The sequence below is a fragment of the Poecilia reticulata genome, linkage group LG2 (genome assembly GCF_000633615.1).
Source record: "Poecilia reticulata strain Guanapo linkage group LG2, Guppy_female_1.0+MT, whole genome shotgun sequence".
Classification (NCBI taxonomy): domain Eukaryota; kingdom Metazoa; phylum Chordata; class Actinopteri; order Cyprinodontiformes; family Poeciliidae; genus Poecilia; species Poecilia reticulata.
In genome coordinates, this window is record NC_024332.1 from 7,721,433 (window position 1) to 7,745,939 (window position 24,507).

General features: G+C 39.8%; 2 protein-coding genes across 3 annotated transcripts; one reads left to right on the top strand and one right to left on the bottom strand.

The window, feature by feature from the left end:
• Nucleotides 1-32: 32 nt before the first annotated feature.
• Nucleotides 33-4,569, top strand: LOC103473741 (leucine-rich repeat-containing protein 3-like). Of its 2 annotated transcripts, XR_535060.2 has the most exons (3): nt 33-141; nt 1,991-4,168; nt 4,218-4,569. XR_535060.2 is itself a non-coding variant. In XM_008424202.2 (2 exons), exon 2 carries the CDS (start codon nt 2,173-2,175, stop codon nt 2,959-2,961), a length of 789 nt encoding a protein of 262 aa, XP_008422424.1. In that variant the 5' UTR covers nt 33-141; nt 1,991-2,172; the 3' UTR covers nt 2,962-4,569. The 2 variants fall into 2 exon arrangements, 1 of the variants encoding a protein (XP_008422424.1); XM_008424202.2 differs by having other exon boundaries at nt 1,991-4,569.
• Nucleotides 4,570-10,121: 5,552 nt separating this feature from the next.
• atp7b (ATPase copper transporting beta) lies at nt 10,122-23,875 on the bottom strand. Its single transcript, XM_008424185.2, has 20 exons — nt 23,608-23,875; nt 18,634-19,399; nt 17,242-17,454; nt 16,845-17,170; nt 16,685-16,758; nt 14,798-14,981; nt 14,458-14,691; nt 14,052-14,143; nt 13,849-13,976; nt 13,623-13,777; nt 13,403-13,537; nt 13,129-13,323; nt 12,538-12,720; nt 12,277-12,457; nt 11,646-11,786; nt 11,435-11,577; nt 11,123-11,326; nt 10,931-11,048; nt 10,746-10,848; nt 10,122-10,486 (listed from the first exon to the last, which is right to left on the bottom strand). Exons 1-20 carry the CDS (start codon nt 23,761-23,763, stop codon nt 10,270-10,272), a joined length of 3,948 nt encoding a protein of 1,315 aa, XP_008422407.1. The 5' UTR covers nt 23,764-23,875; the 3' UTR covers nt 10,122-10,269.
• Nucleotides 23,876-24,507: the final 632 nt, after the last annotated feature.

Below are 24,507 nucleotides of genomic sequence, written 5' to 3' on the forward strand. Positions count from 1 at the left end.
AAGCTGCCGCCCGACAGGAGGTCAAACAGCTGGATGCTGCCTCCCGGAGAGGCTGCAGCTCCTGAGGACAGCGACCGGCGCCAAGCCCAGAGAGGAGGCTGACCATCCGCTGGGGAACGCACGCGGATCCGGAGCTGCCAGGTAGGCTCCTGATCACTTTACAGCTGCTACGTTTTCAGCACATTTATATTCTGGATTTAACCCAATCAGCCTCACTTATATTAGTCTTTTTAATCTACTTTAGCAGCATTTTTTTATGTTTTACAATGGTGTCTTATTTAAAAACTAACATTACTCTGAAACAAATAATCATGTTCATATTTTAACTACAAAAGTGAAGACCAAGCTTTTTTTATTCTGAAAAGGTAAAATTTTCTTTAAAAAAAACTTTTTGTCTTGCTTCATTTTTAAACTTTTACACATAAAAACACATTTTATTAAATTATCTTTGACGCATTTAGAAGTGGTTTGCAAAAATACTCACATCCTTTCAAGTATTTTTCTTTTATCCAACTCTCCATGAATGTTTATGGTTGTTGTCCTGCTGGCTGCTCTTGACTTTTGTAGCCTTTATTTATTTTATTTTAGTGTTTATCCATCATTCTATCAACTCTTACCAGCTTACTTGTCTCTGCTGAAGAACAGCATCTCCAGGTTAAGATGCTGCCACAAGCATGTTTGACTGTGATGATGATGATGTCTCCACGGTGACCAGAGCACCTTCCTCCACATTATCTCATAAATCTGTTTACTAGTTAGAGTATTTTTTTAACAGTTAGTTGCACTTGATTTTATTCATGGGTATGAGAGTAAATGTGCCGAATAAAAAAAAGCATTCCAGGCTTGACATTTTTATTTGTGGTAAAAAGTTAAAATATGTAGAATTTTCTTTCTACTACAGTATTAAGGGGGAAGTATTATGCATTTTCCGGCCACATAATACTGCACATATATCAAATATGACTTAAAATAAATTTGACTTTATAATTTAACATCTTGAAATTGGAGCTCTGTCTCTTTAAGAAACTCCTGCTCTTTCTGAAACACCACCTTAAGGAAGTCATCGCAACATTGCTCCTTTAAAAACTGTTTAACGTTTTACCAGCGTTTCACTGAGACGTAGCTCGTGTAATATACTCAACAGCTGTGCGGTTTCACCAGGTGTTTGCTAATTGCCGCTGGCTAGTCTGAAGGATCTGAGTAGTTGAGTTGTGAGGGAAAGGTGCTCTGTAGTGTGGAAACTTCGTCCTTGAAGCCCGAGCTAGGTCCGTCCTAGTGTTTTGTACAGCTGAACGGTTGCCACGGGAGATTAAAGGATTTCTCTAACATGCATGGATGAATCAAGGCAACATTCTTTAAAATGTCTCTGTATTCTCAGTGGCCAGCAGGGAGCACAAAATTAAACATAAAAGGTACAGAAAATCTGTTCAAAGAGCAACACACAGATATTTTCACCCTCTCCCCTTTCTATTGCTGCCCTGGGCAGTCGCCCATATAAACCATTCCGCAAACAGCAACTGGTTGAAGGGATGTGAATACTTTTGTGAAGCCCTGGGTGTTTTGACTGGTTATCAATCATTTACCTCATTCATATTCTTATCATTCCTGCCGTGAAATCATTTCGTTTGACATCCATCATCTCAGTCACATCTGTTCTCCACACTCGCAAACGAGGCGCGTGTCTTGTAGTGATTTTATTCACTCCCTGACCTTCGTTGGTCGCAAACGTCCCGGTTAATCTCACAGTTTACCCACAGCTTTGTACTCCAACACAAATCACTGTTTTCAAAGTTCATCAGCTGCATATTGATGAGCCCACGCCTTATTTAATGGGATGTAATTTCCAAAGAGCATGGTATTATTATGATAATGCCGAACTTTACTGGCCTCTCTCACCCATTGGAGAAAGACAATATGGTGAGAATTCTTTTGCTCGACATGGAAAATGATTAACAAATTCATTGTCACCCTTTGTGTCTTTCATTTTCAGGTTTCTTCTGGTTGGTGGAGACCAACTCTGAAGTCACAACCATGGCTCAACCTGTCAAAGCGATTCCCACTCTCTTCCTAGGGGCAATCGTTGCTAGTTTATTTCTCATTTAGAGAGTATGCAAAGAAGGAATGTCCAGGTGAATCTTGAAAGGACTTTTTGGATCTTTGACTCTACAGCTCATGGGGGTTTCTCAAAGGCGCAGAAGCTCCATACAACATCCTTCCCAAGGTTCTTATTTCTTTGCAGGAACTTTGCTGCTACTTTGTTTTGTTGCAGCGAAGGGTTGCCCTAAGATCTGCCACTGCTCAGACAGGAGTGGCATGGTGGTACAATGCACCTCGCGCAATCTGGAGAACATCCCGGCCAACCTGCCGAGGGACACCGTTGTTCTCTTGCTGTCATCAAACCGCATCAGGCACATCCCGAAGGAGGCCTTCGCAGACCTGCATCGCCTCAGGGAGCTGGATTTATCGCACAACTTGCTCGAAAGCGTGGACGACGACTCCTTCCTGGGAGTTTTGGACAGCCTGCGGACCTTGGATCTTTCAAACAACCAGCTCAGCGGTCTCCCGAGGGGAACTTTCGCCAAGCTGCATGCCCGAATCCGTCTCTCCAACAACCCTTGGCACTGCGAGTGCTCCCTCCAGGAGGTTTTGAGGGAACTGAGGCTGGATCCAGAGACGGTCAACGAGGTCAGCTGCCACACATCTGTCCAGGAGGAGTACGTGGGACAGCCGGTGATCCAGGTCTTGGACTCGGGCATCAACTTTTGCAATTTCCACCACAAAACAACAGATGTGGCCATGTTCGTAGCAATGTTCTGCTGGTTCTTCATGGTAACAGCTTACATTGTGTATTATATCAAACACAACCAGGAGGATGCCAGGAGGCACATGGAGTACCTAAAGTCCTTGCCCAGTACGTCCCATATCAGCAAGGACTACGACACGGCCAGCAGTGTGTTTTAGAGTCGGAGTAAATCATAGGGAGAGCACATAAAAATGCATTTCTGTAGAGTCATGTACTTGGGATACATCAATCCACTGCACTAATACTTCACAAGGTTGGCCAAACATGTAAAACAAAACAACTTTATTTTTTTCTGTGAGTGCAATTAGCAGTAAACAGCCAACGTAAAATTAATAATAAAGCCTGAAGTCGCACAAAGACAAGAATTAGACTGAGCAGATCTGCCTTTATTGATCAGGTACATTGTCTCTGATACCCGATCTAGAATTTCTATTTATATCAGAACCAATACAAATATTAATTTGGGATATGTGCATCTCTATTATGTACAGGGCTGTGAAAAGGCAGATTTTTACCTTTTTTGCTTATTTGTTGCGCATTTCAAATTTTAATATTAGAAAGACAATATGAATAAAAGCAAAAAGTAGTGTTCATGAAGTAGCCTAAAAGTCCACATAAAGCAACAAATGACCCCAAGATAGAGAAATATGAGAACAAATTAGAAACAAAGTCATTCACATCCATCACCCTAGAAAGGGTCAGTAAGCCATTTCTGAGTGTCCAGTGAGCTGTAGTGAAAGTTATTATCCACAAGTTCTCCAATGTGGCTGAATTAAAAGACAAATGGATCGAAATAGTTGCCAACAAAAGGTAGCAAAAAGAGATATTTGATGTAGAGCGCAGCTGGTTTTTTAACAAAGGATTTAGTTGGTTTGGAGAACTTTTTTATTATTATTATTAAATGAAGACATGATTTCAAAACAGTTTTTTGTAGCTGCTCAGGTGTCGTTGATATTAAAATATCTTATAGAAGAAATCTGGAAATAATGAAGACATAACGGTTATCATCCTGAACTTTAAATACAAATGGGAGGGAAAATACAGAATTAGCTGTTTGGCAAACCAGGGAATGAACTCACTGTATTCTGTCTTCACCCACGGATAAATATTGAGAGTATATTAAGTATAAGAGTTTGTAAACTGAATGACATGTCAATTGAAGTTGAAGTACATGTTACAGTCGAATGCCTAATATTTCGCTTTAGACGGGAGAAACTTTAGTCACTTTTAGAAATAAAAAAAAAGATAAAATACTCTTACTAAGACTTGATTATTGTTTCTTTGGTAGAAGATTATAATCTGGTTCACGAGTTGAAATTTGTAGTCTTTTACTATTTCACACAGGGTCAAAATTATGAATAAATTGTACAAATATGTCCATGTACCTCCCGTTAATATCAGATATTAACGGGAGGTACATGGACATATGCCTTTTGAGCCCATCAACAAACTTTACTAATAATTCTGACTACATATTTACTCAATCTTCTTTATATAGTTGACATAATATAGTTGTCGGGTTCCGTGCAAATACTTGGCTTGACAATAAGTTGTTTCTCCACCATTTCCACACTTAGCAGCACATACACAAGGATAACTGACAGTGTTAAGACCCTCTCCCTGGCTCTGATTGGTTGATTTTGGTCGGGAGCGGTGGTGATAATGCTGGATGGAGGTGAAGGAGATCAGCCTTTTCACAGATTATCTGTCTCATATTACACTGTGACAGTTTTCAGAAATGTAAAAAAAAACAAAAAACATTTTTTTTACAGAATTTCAACCAGGTGAAGCTAAAACTACTTGAGGATTTCTAGGTAGAACATATTTAAAGAGGGTGATTTTTAACTTACAAAATGGCTCAATTACTGGTCTGAGTGTATTATTTATGCAGGAAATGTACTTTTTGCAGTCTGTACTCCAGTTTACGATGAATAGATTACTAAATTTGTTTACTACAATATATGATTCATCATGATTCATTGGATGAATCGTTTTAGCCTCGATTTCAAATGAATGAGACAAATTCAGAAAGAATCTCACACAGCACAAATCAGTCAGACCTGCACCCTGTGTTATCAAAATATTTGCATAAAAAAAGGTCTTCTACGATAAATTAAAGAAGCATTTTTATGACTTCTCTTCTAATAGGTGGCAAAGTGAGTAACATGTAATGTAGGGTGAGACATTATTCGCCACAAAGCCGACACGGAGCCCGGTGGAGCCGTAAAGTCGCAAATGCAGGAGTTGATACTTTGTGTCAACGTCAGGTGTGATCTGGATGGACGAAGGCTCACCCTGTACTTCATTAAAAACATCCTCTAACTACTTCCTGTTGTGTCTGTCTTAGTTTGCGTCATCCAGTGGCAACTGTTTTAATTTATCCCAGAACACATGACATGTTGATCACGTGACTTGTGTGATGCGAAAAAAGTGCAATTTTGCAAAATAAACCAATTGCGACACGGCCAAAATAACCATCTCATCCTAGCACCAAAGCTTTTTTATCAAATACAAGAGTTCCATTAAGTAAAGTGATTTTCAAAATGTCAAATTGCGCAATCACATGGTCAAAGAAACTGCAGCTGTTACCAGGATGTGAGCTTGAGATCATGTTACTTTAGGATAATAAAGCCGTTTTCAGAATAAATCACACTCAGGGGACTTCTTATCTCAAGATAGTAAAATAAGTATATATTCTAAAAAAAACACTCAAGATCTTTTTATTTCCACGTAATGAGATCAGGAAACTGTTACAAGGACAAATTCAGAATGCAATAATATCTTGATATAGAAACGTAATGAAACTCATCACACTCAAAATTGTTTTTTGCCTCCAGATGACGCAATTAAGAAATCAGAAAAGTCCAAGTTACAAATATTCTAAATTTTTATTCGATGAATGCTTCATAGCTTTACATTTTTGCCTTCTATCTTGATCCTTATCTGCAGCAACACTAGATTCTTCCAGATATGTATTCCTCCAGATTTCAATGGGCCAGATATGGAAGCCATACATCTTCAGGAGTACAGATGTGGATGAATATTAGTATCTGTCCCACAGTCTTAAAATAGCTCTCTTCCACCAACAGTGTAAGTCCATAAATCTAATGAGTCATTGAGAAGGGCATTACAAGGATGGTAGACTTAGTATCTCATGACAGTATCCATTAATACAATTCTTTAATTACATGATTTATCCATTTATGGCATCTCACTGGTCACCTGACCAGAGGCTCACATGTTGTATAATATCAATACATTTCTGACCTAGTGGTTTCTAGAGTAAACCTTGAGCTGTCCCACGACAATAATTAAAGCCTGCATTACTTAAAAGTCCCGAAGGCTGCAGTCGACATCATAATCAAGTGAATAATTGGCCGTGAAAGCGGAGCTGCTCATCATTAGTTTCCACTGCAACATGCTTCGCAATGTTAAAATGGTTGACTTGTAATTGAAACTAAATGTTGGAAGCTACTGAGATAATAAGTTATTCTTTTAACTTCAAGAACCACCTCTCTACGGATCGGCTGCCCTGTCACTGATACTCCACCTAGAATTTTATTCAGTAGCCGTTCCGATACAGACATTAATATCGGATCGGTGCATCTCCAGTTCACAATACTCTAACAATCAGAATTGTAGTTTTACTAGCTATACTTATTAATGTAAAGGAAGAGTTCAGCTATATCCAGTCACCAAGAAAAGCTGCTTTATCTGGTGTAATAATATGAACCACAACATTTTTCTATTTAGCCGATGTGCTTTTATGCACCCTTCGCCACGTTCAGCCAAGCAACAGCAGTATTTCTTTACTCTCTCTCTCGGCCATTTGCAGAATGTTCACAGAATACCTAAAGCTCCTTCAGTCGCCCTTTGTCTCCATGTGCGTACACTGACCTTCGGCTAAATAGGAAATGCCAGGTGATGGAGGTTTATGCTTCGTAGGTTCAGTTTCTCTCGTCATCATCTTCAAGGTGAATCTATCTAGGAAGAGCTCATGGCAGAACTTTTCACTGAAACCAGGCTGGAATCAAGTGTTATTAGTTGTATTTAACTACAACGTAGTTACATTAAAAAAAAAAACTAACTACATTGTAACACATGCAGTCAGTGAACCCCTATACAGAGTGAAGGTACAATGAGAACTCTGTTGCGATACATTTTGTCAACCAAGACTATTTTGTCTAATTACAATATAGTGGTGTATGATCATAAGCACCTGTCACGTTTCTCTTAAAATTGACTTTAATTTATTTATTATAAAGCAATGTCATGTTCCAAATGCTGAATTCAACACTGAACATCTGCCTGGCTGACACAAATTGCTGCTCTGACATGGCAGAAAACACACCAAGGTTACCAGAGAAGAAGCCAAAGTTTATTTAAATCATCTAGCTTTTGCAATTTACACACAGTCAGAGTCAAATCTCACCTTTAGAGGTCACATCGGAGGCACTGAGCTGTCTTTTTATGGATCACTGTTCCAAGGATGAGACATCTGCAGCAAAATGTTTATACAGAGATTTCCTTCATCTCCAACCTCTATTTGTGCAAAGTGCTCGCCCACTCTGGGGCTTGAGCACCTGCCCCTTTTGCTCCTTGCCCCCAAGTGTCCTTTTGGTCAAAATTTTTTACTTTTTTTTGTTGGTATTATTATTTCCTAAGCCCTCTTCTGACACATAAAAACATGTGCTAAAATTATTTGCTTTTTTTGTTTCTTTGTTTCTTCAAACAAACATTTATTTGCACACATCAGAAATCTTTTGTTGTGATTTTAGGCCTTGCAAACGACGTCATGTGAGAATCACAAGCAAAACTTTGAGTCACAAACAAAAACTTAGAATAGCAAGAAAAGATTTMTGACAAGCGCAAATAAGTTTGTTTTGMAAAAAAAAAAAAAAAAAAAAAATCACTTCATGAGTCAAAAAAGCTAGTGAGCGTTGCTCCTTGACCCTGACGGTCCTTCCCTCGGGGGAGGGGGGGCGCCGATCTACGTTTTCGCATCCACCTGAATAATGTGTAGTTGCGCCACTGGCTGAGTGGCTTTGTTCATATTCTATCTTAGAATGCGGTTAGATGTGCCCCTTTTTTGTTGTTGAGTACCTGCCCCTTTAGTGGTCTCTGCACGGCCCTGATCATGTTTCCTCTGCAGAGAAACAGTCACTTACGGGTTCTGGTTATGAGGCCCATTAGAGTGCAGTGGCTGGCCAAATTTGGCCCGCGGGGCCTTGAATTTGACAATGAGCTGAATCATCTAGCATCTCAGGACGCTTTTCATAAAAAGCCGTTCTATACCATGCTCTCGATTATATTCATCCTAATAATATTGACTCAATAAATAATCTTACCTGTCCACTCTGGAGTCTCGAGCTCGCGGCTGCTTGGGGACGTGGAGACTTCTAACTAGAAGAGAGTCTAGGGGCATCGCGTCATAAAAATATTTAAGTTAATAAATTTTTTTTATTTTAATCAAATAAAAATGATTAAAATTAAACATTATTTTATATGCCACAACACCACACAATTCATTGACTTGACTGGACAGTTGTTTGACTTACTCGTTTCGTCGTCCTCATTCGACGTTACTAATGGCGAGTTCTTTTTTGTGAAAAAGTTGCCAGCTCTATGTTGCTCTAGTATGGCCATGAAATTCATGTTTACGTCACTCATGAGAGGAGACTGATACTACGGAATCGGGTCTACGGCCTGCCGCCCGAAAAACCATTATGACTCCAGCAGTCTGGCTCTCTCCTACGGAGCCCTCTAGAGGACATGAGGAGAAAATGTTTTTTTGCGTTACCTCGCAAAATGCTTACTGCAATATTTGCTGGCCTATTTTGTATGCAGTCACAATAATGTCAATTTTAAATTTCGAATGTATAGAAATTTAAAGAGCCTCAGCGAAAACGTGTTTATTATTAACTCTTTGGTGCAAAAAAAAAAAAAAAACTGATTGAAAATGTATTTATTCACTACATGTTTATGTCTGTTTGTGTAAGGTTCAGATGGAATTGCACATAAAAACAGACACTTTAAATTTTAAAAATAAATCATATTGAATTGGATATGTTTGAATTCTGTATATCTGTAAAGATATATGTTTTTTGTGTAGCTAATTTTGGGGATTTGACCTTCTTTGCAGACAAACTTGAAATTGTGTAGAGATCATTTTACCAACTTGGAGCAGCCCAAGGCCATGTGTTTGGTCCTTGCCAGTTCTTTTTGAGCTTCTGTAAGTAAAAATCCAAATTTTGTTTGTCAGCCTCTCGATAATCATATATCTTTTATCTAAATAAAACTTTAAAAAAAGGCTTTTTTCACCGTGTTGTATTCAACTCTTGTTTTCACATCTTTGTCATCCACCCATCTATGAAAGCCTGATACAAAAGGACTTATATGTTTGAGTAGCAATACATTGTCCTTGGAATAAGGTTTTGACAGCGACATTCTTTATGTGTAAGTGTAAAGAATAAACCAAATAAGTGTAAATATAATACTAAATATTGTATAATTCTATAATACATTTTTGAAAACAGATTTCTCCATAGTTCAGGGCCATCGACTGGATAAAACTAAAAATCAACCTTGATTAGTCACAAATTTGTCTCCTAAGGACATGAAATCCTACAAAAAATTTGACTCCATTTTTTTATGTAACAATTTTGAGATATTATGTTAACGCAATTGTTTATTAACCAACAAAAGTTGTGAAATAGAAGATCTAATTGGATTAATATGAAGCATTTTTCTAGAGTCTAAACTTCTGCTGAGCTAATTATTGCTCTGTGGGCTTGCCATACCACATGTAATCAGGAACATTATTAATGACTGTGCTTGAAGTGTTCCTCTGCTCTTCCTGCTAACACATGTCAAGCTGCTGTGAAAAAAGAAGCCCATTATGAGGTCCGAGTACAAGACAAGAGTCATATTAATAAGCCTGCAGTCTACTCACAGTGAATAAGCTCATTCTTCTAGGATAACTATAGAATCCACGAGCCAGACATTTTGATTAATGCGCTCCTTTAATTATTCCTGGCAGGTCTTTAAATAAAAGTGGGAGGGGAAAAAAATCCTTGGCATTCTCCACTGCTCTTCTTCTCCTTCACTTTTCTAAAAGACCAAAACAAACATTAAAATGATGTTTCTGTGAAGGCTAACCCATGGTGCTTTATCTATACAAAATCAGATAAAGAAATTTGTTTTTCCCCTTTTTAACTCGTTAGGTTGTGGTTTTAAAAAAAAAATATTATTCACATTAGTGTTATTTATGTGTTCAATCACATGGCTGCTATCTGCTAAAAATAAACCAAGAAAAACCACTTGGAATAAAATTTTATCGTAATTGAGTTTACAAGCAGGAAAAATAGTAAATACATAAATACAGTCAAATATCAAAACAAAGTACATTGGTATACTTGTAAACATAAGAACTAAGAACTTATTTCCCTTATTTTTTTTATTGATTTTTAAATGGTAAAATTATCTGCCGTCCGATAGCTCCGACGCTCCTGGGCAGCGTTACGGGACGGTCTCTGGCCCGTCTGTGCTCGAGAAGTGTTGGAGAGCGACGGGCTGCGGCGCTGCCCGTCCAGCCCCAGATGTGTGCTGACCTGAGATGATTGAAGGCTGCCCATATGGCCTCTGGCACGGGACTCGTACAGCTCAAATGATGTCTTTTTATACCTGCAAAAATACTGGCTGTTATTGCACAACATACTGAAGAGAAAACATTATTTTTTTAAATGAGAGTAAACAAAATGATACACAAAGCAGTGCATCATCTTTGATTTGAAGGAAAATGACGTAGATTTCAAAATATTTTGCGAATCTGCCATTTTAGCCCTCTTTTCTCTGATACCGCTAAATTTCCTAGATTATAATTTTGCAAGGCAAGGTAGCAAAATTAGGACAAAAACTATAAAAACAAGTAGTTATGACTCACGTCCTCAGGAGCAGAGAGGACAGAACCACTGACAGAGAAGAGGCGGCCATGGCAGCTGATCCCATCCAAGGCTGAAGGACAAGGCCAACGGGCATAAACACACCTAAACACACACCGTCGGATAAGTTTGCTGCACTTCCACTTAATTAAGAACATGAATTCTGACAGACAGTTTCAGCCCTCACCTGCGGCCACCGGAATCCCTAGCAGGTTGTAGATCAGAGCGAAAACAAAGTTAATCCTGATCCTGCGCACCGTCTTCTTGGAGAGCTCGATGCTGGCCACCACGTCCAGCAGGTCGTTCTGTAGGGTGGACAAACCCTCAGGTTGAGACCCCTCCAATTCACCAATGTGAATCCACACCGCCGGCCACCCACCCTGATCAGGACGATGTCGGCTGCTTCGATGGCTACGTCTGTGCCGGTGCCGATGGCGATGCCGACGTCAGCGCAGGCCAAGGCGGGCGAGTCGTTGACGCCGTCCCCCACCATGGCCACTCGACGCCCTCTGCCCTGCAGCTCCTGAACTTTGGCCACCTTATGCGATGGCAGCACCTCTGCAAACACTTTCCTGATCCCCACCTGCAATCACATGTAAAACCAAAAACTAAACTGTAATCAAAAACCCAAATCTGTTACAATCCTCGTACACACTTTAGTTGTCTGCTGGTGTCTGTATGAGAGTTTCACCTGTGCTGCTATGGCTTTGGCCGTTCGCCTGTTATCGCCGGTTATCATGGCCACCTCGATACCAATGCTGCTCAGGGTGTGCACCGCTAATGCTGACTCCGCTTTCACTGTGTCTGCGATGGCCAACATGGCACACAGAATGCCTGCGGAAAGCACAGACAAAGTCAGTGTGGTGAAAAGACGTGATGAAGCCTGTTACTCCGTACCTCACCATCTATCGCCACCAATATGGCGGTCTGTCCTTTGGTTTCATGGCTCGACATGGCGGCGTCAATATCTGCTTTGATGTGGTGGCCATTTCTCCTCATCCATTCTCTGTTTCCAATCAGGACAGTGTACGATGCCCCCTCAGCTAGAAACACATGAAAGGAAATGTGTTTGCATATTTTAAAAACAAAATGAAGATAATATGAAGATATTCAGATGTGTGCTAATGATACATCAAGGTGGAAAGACAACAGTAGGGAATTAAGAGAAGCAATTTTTGCTGTTTATGAATTTGGGAAGGGTTATAAGGCCAATTTGAAGTCCATCATTCTCCAAGTCCAAGGATTAAATTAAAAAAATGTCAGAGTTGTACCAAAGTTTATATAGGCTGCTAAAGTTCATAATTAGAATTTTCAGCCATTGTTTATGTCTGGATTTACCTCGTCTGGCTTCTTCTGGTGCAGAATTATGATGCACCAGAAGGCCAGAGATTCAATCTCTGTTTTTGTTTCTACAATTGGCCGGTATGGAACTAACTAAAAAGTATTAGTTTGACTTAAAGCATAAGTGGAAATATATCGCAAAAATTAGGTGGAACTGAACTTAATTTGTGCTTCAAAGTGAGGTAGATTGACCTGTGGGGGTGGGCTCTTCGGCAGAGAATAGCCTGCTTTCATCTGTGGTTACTCCCGGCAGGAAAAAAGTCTCGTCGCTCCGCTGCAGCAGATGTTCCACGTTGGACACTCGGCAGCTTATCCCGCAGCCAGGAACTGCCTGGAAGTCCTGGCAGTATCCCAGAGCATCCGAGCCCAGCTCCTGTTGAATGCACACACGTTTTATTTGGATGCAGAGCAACTCAGGCTGTCAGGTGGCGCACATGTGCAAAAAATTCTTACCTCTTTGCAGTATTTAGCAACTGCCGTGCCCAGCGGATGCTCGCTGCTGACCTCTGCGGTGCCGACCAGCGCCAGGATCTTTCTCAGGGGCATGCGGGCCATTTCCCACAACACCAGCACGCGAGTCACCTTTGGCACGCCATTTGTTATCGTGCCGGTCTTATCAAACATCACTACATCGATCTGTAGTCAATCAGGGAGGAGAAAACTCAAGGACACTATATTTTTTAAGCAGAAAAAATATTTAAAATGTAGACAAAAACTTTGTTCCTGAAATGAAACGTAAATGAAGCAGTGATGATGAGATTGGGGGGGAAACGGTAGTTTTATTTGTGAAGATCTATGTGAGAAATGATCTAGTGATAAAGAAGTTAACTAATGTAATTGAGAGACTAAGGAACATAGAATAATAATAAAAACCAGAATCAGTAAATCAAAACCCCTAACAACCCAAATCAATCCAGATCCTGACAAAATCAATATAACACCATGCATAAATCATTGCTTTGATACCACCTGCTGCAGATTTTTCAAACTTTTTGTTGTCCTTCAAATCCTTTCCCCACAGATGTCCGTGTGTTAGTTCTTTACCTTGTGCGCCATCTCCAGTGGCTCCCCTCCTTTGATGAGGATTCCGTTTTGAGCCCCAACTCCTGTTCCCACCATTACAGCTGTCGGGGTTGCCAACCCCAGAGAGCAGGGGCAGGCGATGGACAAAACCGTGATGGACGCCTGGAAGGCGAAGCGGACGATGACTTCCACTTTGGAGATGTTCTGGTTGTAGCCCTGCACAGAGGTCGAAAGTTAGAGATTTGTGGAATCTGCTTGTGTATTGGCAAGTGAAATTATCCAAAATCCCACATACCGGAAAGTGCTCCTTCACTATGTCAAAGTTGACAAATCCTACAGAAATCCAAGCCACCAGCGTCAGCAGGGACGCGAAAATAATGAAGGGCACAAAGTAGCCACTGATTTTGTCCGCAAACTGTTGAATCGGGGCCTGCACAAAAAAACAATTGACAACAAACACAAAAAGCAGCATGAAAAAGTTTTGTCAAAAGGTAAACTCAAATGTACCGTGATACCTTTGATGTTTGTGCCTCCTCGACAAGTTTAACTATCTGAGACAGAGTGGTTTCAGCACCGACGTGCGTGGCTTCCACCAGGAGAGCACCGTGAGCGTTAATGGAGCCAGCAATCACCAAGCTGCCCACCTTCTTGCTGACGGGCATCGGCTCACCTGGTAAAGAGGAAACGATGATGTGTTAATGAAGCAGCAACACCTGCACACAAAAACTGTTTTCCATGTACCTGTAATTAAGGACTCGTCCGCCATAGAACTTCCCTCAATCACTTTTCCATCAATGGGAAACTTTCCTCCAGGGACGACTTTGACGATGTCGCCCCGCTGGACCAGCTCCACCTCTACCTGCTCCTCGCTGCAAGGCACAAATGCGTCATTGCAGGTTATGCAGCTGGGTTATTGCTGTGCAGTTTCATATCGAGGGCTTTACCTGACAACACAGCAATCGGGTCCTAACGTGACCACTGTGGCGTCGGTGGCTTGGAGTGACATTAATTTGGCCAAAGCTTCTGAGGTTTTGCTCTGAAAACGTAGAATGGACCTCCGCTCAGTGAGGAAGACATTTGACTTCATCGTTAAACTAAATTAAAGCATATAAATTGATTTGACTCATTGGGGACAAATCCACATTTGTTTTGTGAATGACTCTTATAAAGAAAAACCAGCACGTTCTATGAGAAGACAATCACATTAGTAATTACATTCATACATAGTTTGAGTGGAAACTATGTATGTTTCCACTCAACAGTAGGGAAAATGCTCAAAATGTTTTTTAGCATCTTAAGCTCATAACATAACAGTGATAGCAAAACCCAAAATATATTTTTATCTTTAACCTTTGCAATGTGCTCCAGCCATCGTCCGAGAGCGATAAACACAAAGAGCATGGGCGGAGTGTCGAAAAAGGTGACGGGACTCTGGGCGGCTTGCTCTGCCATAGCCACGACGAGGACCACACAGGAGTAGATGTAGGCGATGGAGGTGGCCAACACAATCAGCACGTCCATGTTGGCCGTGCGGTGTTTTAGTGAGCGATATGCCTGGACGTAGAAGTATCGTCCTCCGAAAATCTGAGCAGAAAAACCCCAGAACCTCATAGCAGATTTAAACAGGAACGATCGGCTGCTAAATATGTAAAGAGAAACTTTAAATCCGAATCTGTTGTTTTCTTTGTACCTGCACAGGTGTACAGAGCAGGAAAAAGGCCAGATTGACAAGGGAAAGGCCCGGCAGCACATTCAGTTCCTCAGGCATGGAGCCTCCGTGCTGTTTGTGTTGGATGTCCATTATCATCATGTAGATCATGAGGCCCACGACTGGCAGGCCAAAGACCAGGCTGAGCAGGAAGGAGTTCTTCCATCTAAGGAAAAACAGTAGAAAAATATAAAACCACTTTATAATGCATATTTCAGTCTTTTGATGTAAAAATGTACATTTTCAGTGAATGAAGGGTGTTAGAGAATTGGATTTAAAAAATTCCTACAAGGCCTAAACCAGGGATGAATGGCTGAACTTTCAACATAAAACTCACAGGTACTTTAAAAAAAAAAAAGAAGAATCTTGAATTAAATGTCAGGTACAACTAGGCCTGTTGCGATAAACAATAAATCAATAAATCAATTAATCGCACGATAAATTAAACCTATCGACCTCATTTTAATTATCAACATTATCGTCTCTTTCTGCCTTTTTTTCTTTCTGTTGATGACACTGAATGAAAAAAGGCTCAACTCCGGTGCTCTTCACTGACCCTCTCTTCCTCATTTCCTTTGTGTAATGTCCAGCGCACACGACACGAGTTGTCGGCAGCTTGTCGGTCCATTTTCTAAACCTGAGAGTCACATTAGCCGACAGAAATCCAGATATAACGGTTCGATCGGGTTCGATTGTGCCGTGTGGTGTCCAGCCACATGGGCACAAAATAATGGCTACTAATAATGGCTTTTAAAACCAGGCATTAATCAATGCTTTACTAGAATCTACCTGTGATGTATGTGGCTAGAGTCAGCGTAAAGTCCTGACTGAATGAAAATCATTGTAACCTATATGTCACGTTTACGAAGAACAGTTAAAAACTTACCGGGTTTATGCGGTAGCAATTTGGCTCCAACTCCTCTCCTTGTCATTTCTATATTCTTTGCACAAAATGTTGAATAAACATTAATGTTGTTTCCACACATCATCTCCAATGTCCGCCGTGTCAGCTGTTTGGGATTCCCCTCCTAATTTTCCCTCAGAAAGCGCGGAGGAGAATCCGTGCTTTCTGATTGGCTACCTGTCACATTCAGCGTTAAGCTCCCAGTCGGGGAAAACCCCTGATTTAGATCAGAGCGGATGATCGGTTATGAAATCACCAGCGACAATCTTAGATCGGCCAATGATCTAAGATTGTCGTAAGGAGAAAATAGGGGCAAAAAATCGTGTAGTGTGAACTATTGCATTAGGTAGTCGGATGTGCCCGTCTTCTCTATTTAAATCTAGTGATTACTGAGGGGCAATATAGTATACAGACTTAATAATTTGCACTCTTTTGGTTGAATGCAGTGTTTATTTCCACTTTGCCTTTATGTTGTTTAGTTTTTATTCAAATACGTTTTTTGTTAATGGAGACTGAGAATCCATTTTATTTTTGTTTCTGGTTGTTTTGTTTATTTAGTTTATCAGTTCCAGTGTTATGTGTTCTTTTGAAAATAAAGTGTATATCTATGGCAGGAAATAGCATGCATTATGTCATTTCCATTAAATCAGTGTCAAAAGGTCTTGAAACAATATTATTGTTTATTGCAATAATTTTTTAGACAATTAATCGCTCAGCAAAATTTGTTATCGTGACAGGCCTAGGCACAACATTTAAATTCCCTCTGGGATCAATAACATATTTATTAAAGTGAATTGAAATAGGGTTCTCACCCTTTAGTATGATATTTTATCATAAATTCTGGTTCTGAATAAACTATCTTCAGATTCAAGTTTAGATTCAAGAAATCTCAAGATAATTTTCAAAATAATTATCCATTTGAGCTATCCATTTTTTTTCAAGAAGGTTTTAGTCAGAATACTCACTGTCGGATTTCCTCGGAGTGGTCGAGGTTGTTTTTGAACCCAGTTTTCTCCAGACTGGCCTCAAATCCAAGGCTCTGTGATTCCAAACAAGAAGTTCTAGTCAAGACATTACATTTCAAACCAATCAAAAACACCAAACAAGACCTTAGATTATGAATACCTGAATTATCCTGACAATATCACGAGCTCCGAGGATCTCTGGGTCAAACTTGATGTGAGCTTTTTGAGTGGCCAGTGCCACTGAGGCTGAGTGGATGCCTTTGGTCGTGATGAGTTTGGACTCAATTTTGTGCACGCATGATGCGCACGTCATTCCTGTTATCTGCAGATCCAGCTTCCCGTGTGCCGCTGCGTTGTCTTCTATCAGCTTAGCACCAAAGCCTAAATCCTCTATGAGCTGAGTCACTCCGGATGGATCGATGAGATTTGGATCGTACTTCACCTCCGCCTTTCCGGCCATCAGAGACACCAGAATTGCAATGATTCCTGCAACATAAAGTGAAGTCTATCACTAATGACAGAAAATCAGTTGTAGAAGCAGGATTGCTCCAACTTACCCTTGTGTTTGAGGATGTGTTTCTCAATGTTGGCCACGCAGGAGGCGCAGGTCATTCCTGTCACATGAATGAAGCATTTCTCTGCTTTCATTTCAGGGGAGCTGATGGGGGAGCTCCAAGGGGTTACCTGAGATTCAGCACCGTTGCTCATTCCCAGCCTGCTGATTGAGCTCAGGTTTGCAAGGTCTTGTTTTTCCTGAGTCTGAAGAGGCTCTTCAAGAAAAAGGAAGCAATCTCAAACCAGCTATGCCTTTACTGAGTAATACCTAAAAATTTGAACTGGAAAACTCAACCCTGACAGCAAAAAGTAGTAAAAAAAAAAAAATACTCAGAATTTGTGCACAACATGCACAAATTATGAGACTTCCTAACTGAATAGTAGGGATTGAACTATCAGAGTGTTGTCAAACCTAAAGAAATTCAAGAATTTTATAGTATGTTTGCCTGGCAAAATGCTGAGCCGGACAGTTAATTCTGGAAGGTGACACATTTTTATTTAGATGTGGCATTTATTAAACTGTTCACCCTGCAAACCTAATACTTTTAACAAATTAAAAACATATGTAAGATATTTTTTGAAGATTAAATCAGATTCTTGGCAGGTTTTGTATCAAACATGGGCAGAGATTACGCTTGAAGAAATTATTTTGGTGGCAGCATTTAAAAGACAATCTTTAACAAGTAGATTCAATCACCATCACTTGCTCTGAACAAAGAATGCTTGAGGTTATAAACCAAATTCAATCTGTTTTCCATTTACCAAGTTGAAGGTTGTCTGATTACAAATAAGAACAAATTTTATGAACATACCAACTAAGCAAATCATAACATGAAGCAGGGCAGACAATGGAGAGATGACACCAAATCAGAAGGTGGTTAATGACACATTCAGGTTGTTTTACTCCAAATTATATACTTCAGTTGACTGGCAAATATCAACCTTACCATGTATTTCTAGTTGCTACCAAATCTAAATTGAAAGGAGACCTCAGTGTTTTGTTTTTTTCTTTTTACTGATATTTTTAAATTTACCAAACACAGCCCAGACCAAACTGGAGGACATCACAGAAACAGAAAACAAATATCACACACAATCATTATAAAGAGATGATTATGATGAGGGATCCCTGTTCCTCAAATCCTCCTCCTCATTAGGTATGATCCCTTTCTGTCCCCTCAAAATCTACAGTTCATCCCTAACACCATTAGGTTAGAATCAGTTGCTCCTCAGGATAATTGATAATTGTTTGGAAAGGCATTTCTACTGAAACAGAACCAACAAAACATCCCTCAAAAGCTCAACCATCAGATTCCGCCTTGTGACTTTGAGTAAGACCTGCGAACTTACATTGTGGTGGTGAAATTCTGTCAATGAAAGGTAACACGTCTTACCTTCAAGTGAAGCGTCAAAGCCCATTTCCTCTATAGCTGCCCTAACTTGCTCTGGATCAGTCAGACTGGGGTCCAAGCGTATTGTTCCCTTCCCTTCCTTTAACGACACCATTATGGACTTCACTCCAATCATCTGACAGATCCTGCCCTCTATGGACTGCACACATGATCTGCAGGTCATCCCACCAATCCATACAGTTACAGTCTGAATGGGTGCATTGATTAAGTCACTCTGCCAAAAGCTTAGATCTCCGTCGGATGAATCCTCAGGTAACAAAGCGGCATCAAATCCCATATCTTCGATTTTATCTCTTAGTTCTTGCTGTGTAACAAGAACAGGTTGATAGACGATTAGGGCTGTTTTATCCTGAAGACACACCTGGATGTGTGAGACCCCTGGTAGCCCTCCAAACTGTCCCTCGATGGCATGGATACAGGACTGGCATCGCATCCCACCCACTTTAATTCGTATGGCTGCTTCAACTCTACATCCCAAGGTCTGCAGTTGCCGTGCAATCTCTTTGGTTGTGGTGATGGAGGTATTGTAGTCCACCTGGAGTAGACTATCTGATACAGACCAGATGATGGCAAAGACTCCATTAAGACGGCCGAGAGTGGTTTCCACAGCTTGCTGTTCAGAGACGAGTCCCAGAAGTTTGAAACTGATTCTGGAGATCGGTTTAGCCAACAGGTCGAGTTCACTCTGGCTTCCATACTCGTAAGCAAAGTTGTCAAAGGCCGTTGGGTCGACGTCAGGGCCATTCCTCTGAAAGAGTGAGAGCAAATGCATTAATCCTCACTTTATTTATCACTAAACGTTTGACACAAGTAGTAGCAAGAAAAAAAAGTAAACTCAAGATAATCTTTGAATCAAACGTGTAAAATGCAGACACATGTTCATGGCTGTTTTAGGCTTCCGGTGTTTCTGAAATTTCACAGCTCTATGGACACAATAAGAACAAAAAGGCAAGAAACTAGACTTAAAGTTTTTTTTGTTTTTTTTTACTTCTTGCTCAATCTCCAGAATGTAGCCCAGCTGTCTGGGTTTACTTTTGTTTCCTGAATCCTTTAACAATAGCACGTTGTAACTGTGGCCGTCACTGAAATGTCTGCTTCCCAGGCTCTCACATCAACCTCTTCTCAGCCACTCAAAAGGACCCTTTTAGGTTTGCATATAAATTAGCAACATAATGCAGAGTTAGCTATCCTGCACAATATGGAATTGGAAAGAATGGCAATACTAATTTCTTTCAAAATAAAAATTTTAAAATTTTGGTGTGCACTTGTAATTTAGAGATCTTTAGGCTGTAACCAGATGGTTTCTCTGTTTCCACAGAGCATTTTATATTTCTATTTTGAAGTACAATCTGGGCCTGAAGTGTAAAAATCAAATCAGGTCCAGAACATATCTTTATTATACAGCTATCAGCACAATCGGAGGTTGTCATCTCCAGCCCAGCAGAGCAGGTTTGGGGGTGGGGGGGGTGAGATAATAACCTCGTGAGCAGCACGTTTCATAAGCCTGATGCCGTGACTCCGCTTAAAGGCACCTTATTACTGCGATGGGAAAAGTCAAACCTTATTAAGAGCTCCTGGATCACCACTGGTCAAAGGTTTTTAGTGTATACCACGTCATTTTATTAAACACAATGCAAAATCAGAACAAGATTTTCACAGCAATTGTTTAAAGTATAGAGCCAAGTCCATGCTGATTATAACTCAGATATATCCTCATAGTCGAATATGGATAAAATAATGATGCAATCCAGTCAACACCAATTTACTGACTACTACAGTTCAATAAATAAAAACTCAGCTAAAAACTCGGCATAAACTGCTTTTAAGCCGAAGCAATCATCCAAAGCGACAATAAATTCCCTTTTGGGACATAGAGGCAGATAAATGAATTTGTAGCCTTTACCCCAGGAAAACGCCACCAAGCTTATGGCACCACTGCATGGCTGCACAAATATAATATTGATCATGTTGTGTGCAGCACAAACAGTTAAGGCAGAGAAACTGAACCAGTGATTTAAAGCCGTGCTTCCCAACCACTTTTACTTTACGTTTGTCATCTAAAGCACTTTGAATTGCCTTGTTTCTGAAAATGTGCTATATAAATAAAATTACCTTACCTTACCTTACTTTCTGCACAGCCTCAAGAATCAACAAGCATATGCTTAAGTGAGTCTTTCCAAATTTGCTTAAAGATGGAGTCATGTACGTTTTAATATGTGAGCATGTAATGGCAGCCTTAAATTAAAAACAAAACTGATTTGTCAAATCCTCTAAATAAAATTCACATTCAGTCAGGCACACTAAGAAAAAACCTACACTACAGGATAATTGAAATCAAATGTAATACTGTAATTAATAGCACATTTGCAATCTTTATAATTGATTTTAGTCACAGTTTCCGACATGAACCAAAACAAACTTTTTGATTGTCTTTCTTTCTTTACATCAACACAGTGAGCTGATCATAAATATTTATTATACTTAGTGAGACGCCAACTCCATTGAATTACCACAAAGAGTTTGGTGCAGGTTGTCCAAAATCAGCAAAATTCCTAAATAATATGCAAAAAAATAGCTCACAATCTGAATGAATTTTAACACATAGGTAGCAATTTAGGAACTTAATAATACAAGAATTACATAATTTATGAAAATCTGACACAAAACTTTATCTTTATATTTATTATGCTCTGTAAAGAAAGAGAAAAAAACGAGAAATACTACATGGATGGGAACCAATTATGTAAGCAAACATGAAATATAGCAAACAATGCCGTGTTTGCTGTTCAAAGTACAACAATAAATTACAACAGAGGAGACAAATGATCTGAGAACCTTTTATATTTCTAAAGGTGCCACAGAAGTCAGTGTAAACATCTCTAATGCACTACAAACCTAATTGTAGCTTTATGTTTATTTTTTAAGTAATTGTGTGGCAGGAGGAACCAGTGAAGAGTAATGCAGGGAGGCAAGCGTATGTACTGAGGATGATCTGAGAACCAGAAGAACAAATCAGAGGAAACTAGAAACAGCTGGAAGAGAGAGCAGACAGAAAGGAATAAAAGGATGAAAACAGCTGTGCAGACAAGCAGGTTGGCAAGTGTAAAAGTGAGAGAAGACTAGTGGAGGATCACTAGACTACTTAAGGAGAAAAGCCTGACAGAAGGGAACAGTCATCTAATAGAAAACAAGTACACAAATGAAAATAAAGAGGGAAGAAATGTCTGCAAAACATATTGCATGGATTGCCAATATTCCGCGAATCTCAAAAAACATTTGCGAATTCGCCATCATCCTTCTACTACTTACTGTCGTCTTCTTTGTCTTTTCTGCCAGTAGTAAAGTGTTTCAGTCACAGTTTTGCCAAATTCCAATAGGTATAATTGGAACGATGGTGGAATAAACTAAGATGGCAACATCTAAGGTGCAAAAAGACAGGAGCCATCTGAACCTGAGGATCATGACAAGATTTTGGCAAGACAATGAAATGGTTTTTATACCATAAAGTCTCTGCTGGACAACAGCATTGAAGTTGAAATTTAAGCACCATGAAAATGTTTGAGCTACATCTGCCAGACGTAAAAGTGTGCCACGCAGGACATTTTTTAAAACATGTGACCTAATATTTGCGTATTGTATTGTACAACATGGTAGGCAGGAATGCTTCGCATGCAATAAATTAGAGCTGCTACTATTATGGTACAGCTTCTGAAGGGAACAGTGATAAATGCCTGGCAAGTATTGATGATCTGTTTTGTTTTAAAGAACAATGTGATTTTTTTCACAACCCCAGATGTGAAAGTCTTGTTTAGATAAATTATACTTTTCATGAATAATAACTTAAGAAAGAAGATAAGCTTCAGCTGGAATGATTTTTGTTTCCTGTATTTTAAGTTTGCACCTTTGACCTTTATGTTTTCCTAGAAGTGACCAGGTCAGATTCCAAGGAGAAGTTGTACGGGAAAAGGTGTGACCTTATTTTGTTTGAGTGTTTTACTCTCTAATTAGAACTGATAAACTTTTGTGGATTTATGTTACGTCGTGTGATGTCCTAGTGACTTATTGGACTTAACAGATAAGGTCTGTTAGCCAGTGGTTAAATGTTTGAGTGTAGTCCAGCAGAGACAGTGTGCCGGATCTGTAACCTAGAGGCTGTTGAACTGAAATCTTTCTGTTGTCACATATGGGATTTTACTGTGGACAGGAATCAAAGCATTGTGTGTGACAGAATTTCCAAACAGTGATTTGTTATCACAGAGAATGTACTCTAGCAATCAAAAGTTTGGACAAACGTTCTCATCCAACTCAATAGGATGTTGCATCCACACTTTTGACTGGTAACTGGCCAAAGATCATGTGCTTTGGCCAGATAAAGGAAACAATTTGAACACCAGAACAAAAGCATAAACCAAATCCAGCATTTTTAGAAAAAGAAAGAACCTCATGCCGAATGTAAAGAGGTAGAAGTTTCATGGTTTGCTGCAGCAGGTCCTCTTTAGGTCACAATTAAAGGTGGAATCAACCGAAACATACCAGTGGATCAACCAAAGGTTCACTCAGAATAAAGAAATAGAAAGACCTGGGTCTAGTCAAAGACTGACTAAGATGTTACATAGGGCGACTTGAAACAGGTTCTACATGCAAGAAACTCAAGAAACGTATCAATTAAGTTATTTCAAACAGGGTAAAACAAGCTATTAGGCTGTCTGGGCTATTAACCATGTTCTTGTTGAAATCCATTATTTATGGCCTAATAGGAGGTACATGTTGGTGTTTATCTGTAATTAAACCACTTTCCCAGAGATAAATACACCAACTTCTGTCCGTTTAGAAATAAAACAAACTAATAGTAGTTTTATAGACTTCCACGAGTTAAAACTAACGAAGAAAACTTTATATCTAAACTCCTCCAGCAGTTCTCCCAGAGTAATTAGTGCAAATGTTCCTCAGGCCTACCTTCAGTTCCGCCGCACATAACGTCGGGTCGCAGGTAGAGCCACAGGTGCACACCGGCTTACAGCCACATTCAACCATACAAATTTGCTCCCCAGAACCGCGGGCTGCCCCGGACTCGAAGCCGGACTGCTTTTTCGACCCATTAGGCGAAAACATGTCGGAGCTGGGCTGAGCTGGTGTTCGGCTAATCCTCTCCAGAGAAAGTAAAAAGGGCAAAAGTCCAGGGAGAGAGGGGGCGCGAGAGCGCTGCTTTACGGAGGTACGAGGTGAGGAGCACGCGCCTTTTTACGTCATTTTTCTCGTAACATTCTGCGCAGTTATTTATTCAAGCATTAACTAGTAGAAGCAGCCAAATAGAATCAAACAAAGCGTCATTTCTGTACAATAGTATGCGTTTCCATAGATTAGAAAAGTAAAAACAATTAAAATAACTGATTAGGGAGACATGGTTTAAAAAATGTGTTCTACTCCATATAAGGAAAGATAAAAGTTGATTGAGTGTGGTCAACCGGATACTCGTTAGGCAACAAACTTCACAAACCACCATAGAGGATGACTGCAGAAAAATATAAATGAAACTTCCTGAAAACTTTAACTATATCCAAGGTTATGCAAAAAATACCCTCAAAAACGAAGTAAATTACGTCTCTTATCCAATGTTACCTTACTCTCTATATTAATGTAAAAACAAATTCTATGTATTTTTTACAAAGTAAAACCATTTGAACATTTTGTGAACCTCTGTGTTGGTATTTCTTTTAATATTCTAAAGTTAAAAATCGTCCTCCTCCCAACCCCCCCCCCAAAAAAAACTGCCACTTCAGATATTTAAAAACATTTTACTGACTGAAGTCAAGTGAGATTTCAAAGACAAAACATTTAAAAACAAAATACTTTTTG